The 4,630-nt window shown below is 46.7% G+C and overlaps 1 protein-coding gene across 1 annotated transcript; it reads right to left on the bottom strand.

The window, feature by feature from the left end:
- Window positions 1-1,245: 1,245 nt before the first annotated feature.
- Window positions 1,246-4,148, bottom strand: LOC119363769 (E3 ubiquitin-protein ligase RHF2A-like). Its single transcript, XM_037629137.1, has 8 exons — window positions 3,991-4,148; window positions 3,585-3,802; window positions 3,432-3,478; window positions 2,874-2,936; window positions 2,695-2,794; window positions 2,262-2,590; window positions 2,041-2,148; window positions 1,246-1,939 (listed from the first exon to the last, which is right to left on the bottom strand). The coding sequence occupies exons 2-8, from the start codon at window positions 3,714-3,716 to the stop codon at window positions 1,636-1,638; spliced, it is 1,083 nt and encodes a 360-aa protein (XP_037485034.1). The 5' UTR covers window positions 3,717-3,802; window positions 3,991-4,148; the 3' UTR covers window positions 1,246-1,635.
- Between the last annotated feature and the right edge of the window lie 482 nt (window positions 4,149-4,630).

Here is a 4,630-nt window from a genome sequence, read left to right as displayed (position 1 = left end):
TCCCGCGCGAGCAACTCGGAGGGAAGATCAAACGAAGGGAAATAGCCATCATCCACCGCCACCGGGCGCACAGGAATCACTCCCGTGGCAGTAGGTAGTGGCTCAGCTCAAGCTTGAAGGAGAAGCACATGCCAGCCGGGTCGAAGGATACGATGACGCAAGGCTTGGGCATGTCCGCAGCCAGCAGGATGGAGTGGAGGCAGCCCCGGTTCTCGTCCTCATGAGCGATCTGCTCGGCAGTGGGAAGATGGAAGGTAGCCATCTTGATGAGCTTCGACACTGTTGAGGCCGTTGTTGGTCGTACGACAAGGGTTGTAGCCGCCGGTACCGTAGCGGCAGCGGCGAGGTGTGCACTCACCTTACCCTAGTGTTTCCTCGCGTAGCTTGTGGATGCTGATGGTGAAGAAGATGTGAGACGATGACACAAAGGAGGTGGAGATGGAGGAGAACTGATCTCTTGGAGCAAATGGTTGCCGCTTGCAGAGTTCTCGTACAACTCGGCGTTTCACTCCACCCTGGACAAAACTCCATTCACGGTGGTCTATGGGCAAGAACCCATAGATGTGTCTGACCAAAGATGTGTCTATTTTTTTTTTTAAAGACAGCAGGAGAGCTGCTGTGATTCCACTAAGTAGAAGGAAGGCCGACGGCCAAAAGATGTGTCCGTAGGAACGGGAGAAATACTTGTTTTTTATATCACCGGGAGAGAAAAAAAATGCTATTGCTCCTAACCTAAAAGAATGTTGTTGTTGATTTTAGGAAAACAAAAGCGTGGTTGATTTGTCATAATGTTTACTTGGACAAAGAAAAGATCGTCGGGTTGATAATATGGCCGTCAACCTCTAAAGCTAAAGCATGCTTAGCAAAATCATGAGCCTCCATATTTGAGGTTCTAAATTCATGGCTAAGAAAGCAAGAAGAAAGTACAGAAGAATGACTCCCTCCGATTCAGATTAATTGACACACGCTTAGTATCCAGATTATTGAGCCTAAGAAGAAAATACACCTTAAAAGAGGTCTGACTTATCAAAAAACTAATGCACCTTATATTTTAAACCAGAGGAAGTAAAAAATTATGAAAACCCAAAATATCAATGGCACAACAAAGTGCGCCCCTTCAAGTACAGACAATCCATCAGTCCATGGCCTGGTTAGCTATTTGAGTTGGAAAGCAAAGAAGAGGCCAAAGAACATGTTAGGCCAGAAAGAAGTGCAAGTTTTGTGTATCGGTGCCACATTCGGAAGGAATCCAAGACTGCCAAATCGATGCAGATTTTTTGTCAACAATGAACAGAAATTATCTGTGCAGTTACTGTTCTGCATCTCTATACAGAGAGTTCATGGAGACATGAATCTCATATCACGACTCTGATGTTCCCTTCACTATGGCTCATAAGATGGCCTGATGAAACAACTGGCTGTCGTAGCCTTGCAGGTCTACGAAGAAACGAACAAGAGCTACTGTGTGGTTGACGTTGCACCACCTTGGCTCATATCATTCTTGAAACCAGTTCTTTACAGCTGCATCTTTGGTTGCACAAATCAAACATGTTACATGTGACTGTTCTAATAGTACCAGATGCCAGGTTCAACTTGCAGCTAAAAATAAGTTCATTTTTCATGGTAGAAGATGGTTCATTGTGAACCAGATCTCGACGCACAAGTTGCCGAAGACGAGGCGCCATTTACGGAAGCACAAAAGTTGGACGACGCGGCCCCCTGATTATCTGTAGCAGAAGAAACATTGTCCGAAGAAGCCGATGAGGGCCCAGAGCCAGTCCCGTCCCTCGTTTCCAGTCGCTCCATCATGCGAGACACAGCAGCGATTCCGGCGTTAACCTCCCTCCTCACATCAGAACCAAGACTCAATATCGTGTCACTCCGAGAGAGCCACCGTTCCTTCCACCCACGGGTGTTCTTCGTTATCGAGTCCTTGTACCTAGCATTGTTAAGGGAGACCACAAATATAAGTTGGCTACAATAATGTTGGTTTTCCAATTCCAAAGGTCTCTGAAGTTTGAAGGAATCAGAGAGTATTACTTGACCGAAACCGACTGCAGGCGAGTCTTGAGTGTGTTTGAGAAAGATTGTGGATCGGATGGTCCAGCTCCATCCTGGTTGATGGGAGATGCTTCATCACCAGAAATTCTGATCAAGGTCATTATGTAGTGAGTGTTAAACCAATATACATGAGAAGAAGACAAAAAACCACCGATGTAGGCCGTCCGGTAGTTATGTCATCATATGAAAATAGGAATCACCTATCATTTGATCCAACAGGGCAGTTAGATGAAGTATTATTGTGCACTAGTATGTTGGCAGATGCTTCTTCCATGGCATCCACAGGAGCAGAGATTATAGCAGGAGAATACTCACTGTCCCCTACTTGTGGTGAATCTGAAGAAATGGGGTCACTAGAGGTAGTTTCAGTTGTCGAAAATACTACAATTTGTGTGCGGCCGTGTGGTCCTGATCTTCCGCGGTGGCCTTCCCTTCTACCATGGCGGTGCGACCTACGTGTCACGGCAGCAGCGGCCAGGTGTTGCATGAGACGTTCTTCAAGCTCAGCATCATCTGTATCAACTGGTACCTGGGAGAAATAGCAGCATCAGCAGCAGTACAGGCATTGGGTGGATCGAGACATGGCAGCAAGAAAGCCATTGTTAGAAGGGCAATGGAAATGCAAAATGACACCTCAAAATGTCCGAGCATTGGATGGCGAAAAACGGCGGTCGTGCGTGAGCGATCTGCTTGCACATTCTTCTCCTGTTCAACAGCCTCAAGGAGCTCTTGACTGTAATTCAAGAATTTAAGTGAGACTTGGCTACAAATGTACAATTGATCTCACTCCTGGTTTACATAAGAATTTCTACCTCAGAGGGTCCTTCATGCTGATTGCCTGCCAACACATGGGACACTGGGAGCTTCTCTGGCACCTACAACATCAATTACGTTAGTACATCAGAAAGTATATGATAAGGAGTTGCAGTTGCAACACAACGATGTGGTAAACCAATCAACCAACAGTTACAAAGAGAAATTGCAACTCTTCCGAATTACAAGTGACAGTCAATGGGTCATTGTAGTGATCAAGCTACTATATAGTAGTAACATGGCGTTTCATCTGAAAGTTCTGAATGAGTGGCAGAAGTAAGAAATGAAGATAAATGGTGCAGAACAACAAATCCTCCGGCCAAAAAGTGCAACGCAGGAAACCAATCATTCAGCATCCAAAATATAAACTGCAACTCTTGAAAATATAATGTGACTCTCGAATCAATTCATCGATGTTCCAAATCTTACCATGAACAAACTAACAGCAGCAAACTGCATACTCGCATGATAGTTTCAGGCAATATCATTCTAAATTTCTAACGGAATGGTTACAGAACTTGAGGGGAAATGCAAAGACGAGAAAGCATGGTCCTCACCACTCAAGGATGCACTGGAGATGGAAATCATGCTTGCAGCTTGTAACCTGTGGCAATTCAAAACAAGAAACCAGAACTTCAGACACGTCTACCACCGAATCGAAAGATTTCCATGGCCAATCACCATTACATCCGTAAGCGAGCGGTAGGTACCGTGGAGGGGTCGCTGTCGCAGAAGGCCTCGAGGCAGATGCTGCAGGCGTCGTCGCAGGCGTCCTGCACGCCGCCCTCCACGAAAGCCGCCGCCGACGAGAGCTTCTCCATCTTGGCTGCCTTCTCGTCCATCCCTCCCTCCCTCCCTCTCTGTTAATTAAGCCTATTAAGAACCGAGTCGACCGCAGGAATGGACCGCTGCCTCCCCCGCGCAATCCCTGCAACAACGCGAACGGCAAGATTTAGATATAAAATTCGCGCGGAAATCCAAGCAATCGAGGTCATTCCATAACCAATCAAGATTGTATGAAGAAACGGAGGAAAATTCGCCCCCAAAATCGCACCTTATCCACCTAGCTAGACCCAAGATTAACAAAGCGAGAGAACGAGATCGAGTGGTTCTGACCGAGTATCCGGGCTTCTCGGATAAAAACAGCAACTCCGTGTGGAATCGTTCTCCTTTGGACGGCCGCGACGACGACGACGACGGAGCACGTCTGCGCGGGGGCGACGAGGTCGACGAAGAAATGGCCGCTTTAACTCTCTTCTCTCTCTCTCTCCGCGTGCCCCTCGTCTGCTTCACGCCAATGACGGGTAGACCCAGATGTCGACCCGTTTTGGGGTCGCTAAAACTGGTGGGCCCGTCCTTAGTTTGTGCGGTTCCATCACTGACATGCGTGGACCGCCATACGGAGCAGGGGTGGTGGGGTACCGTGTGGTGCTAATGTTATTAGGGCAGGTTTGGTTCCAATAAATCACCTGACTTATAAATCAGGTGACTTAAAACCAATGACTTATAAGTCATGTCTGTTTGGTTGTCTGTCTGTTTGGTTGTCACCTGACTTATAAGTCACCTGACACACCTTTTCACATCAATCATCATCATACAGGTGGTGGGACCCACGTAAAAGGGGTGACTTATAAATTTTAAGTTGGGGTGGAGTAACTTATGACTTATAAGTTGGGGTGACTTATAAGTCGGGTCTGTTTGGCAAAATAAGTCACTTTTTTCACTTTTCGACTTATAAGTTGGTGACTTATTTGGA

This window comes from Triticum dicoccoides, chromosome 2B (genome assembly GCF_002162155.2).
Source record: "Triticum dicoccoides isolate Atlit2015 ecotype Zavitan chromosome 2B, WEW_v2.0, whole genome shotgun sequence".
NCBI lineage: Eukaryota > Viridiplantae > Streptophyta > Magnoliopsida > Poales > Poaceae > Triticum > Triticum dicoccoides.
Note: the sequence above shows the minus strand (reverse complement) of the source record. Positions and strands in the feature narration are given on the sequence as shown.

Excerpts from the sequence above, each read along its gene's own strand:
- LOC119363769 (XM_037629137.1), bottom strand. The coding sequence starts at position 3,716 with ATGGACGAGAAGGCAGCCAAGATGGAGAAGCTCTCGTCGGCGGCGGCT. Across the intron at positions 3,479-3,584 it reads GCGACAGCGACCCCTCCACG|GTTACAAGCTGCAAGCATGA; the intron begins GTACCTACCGCT and ends GAATTGCCACAG. Across the intron at positions 2,149-2,261 it reads CCTGTTGGATCAAATGATAG|AATTTCTGGTGATGAAGCAT; the intron begins GTGATTCCTATT and ends GACCTTGATCAG.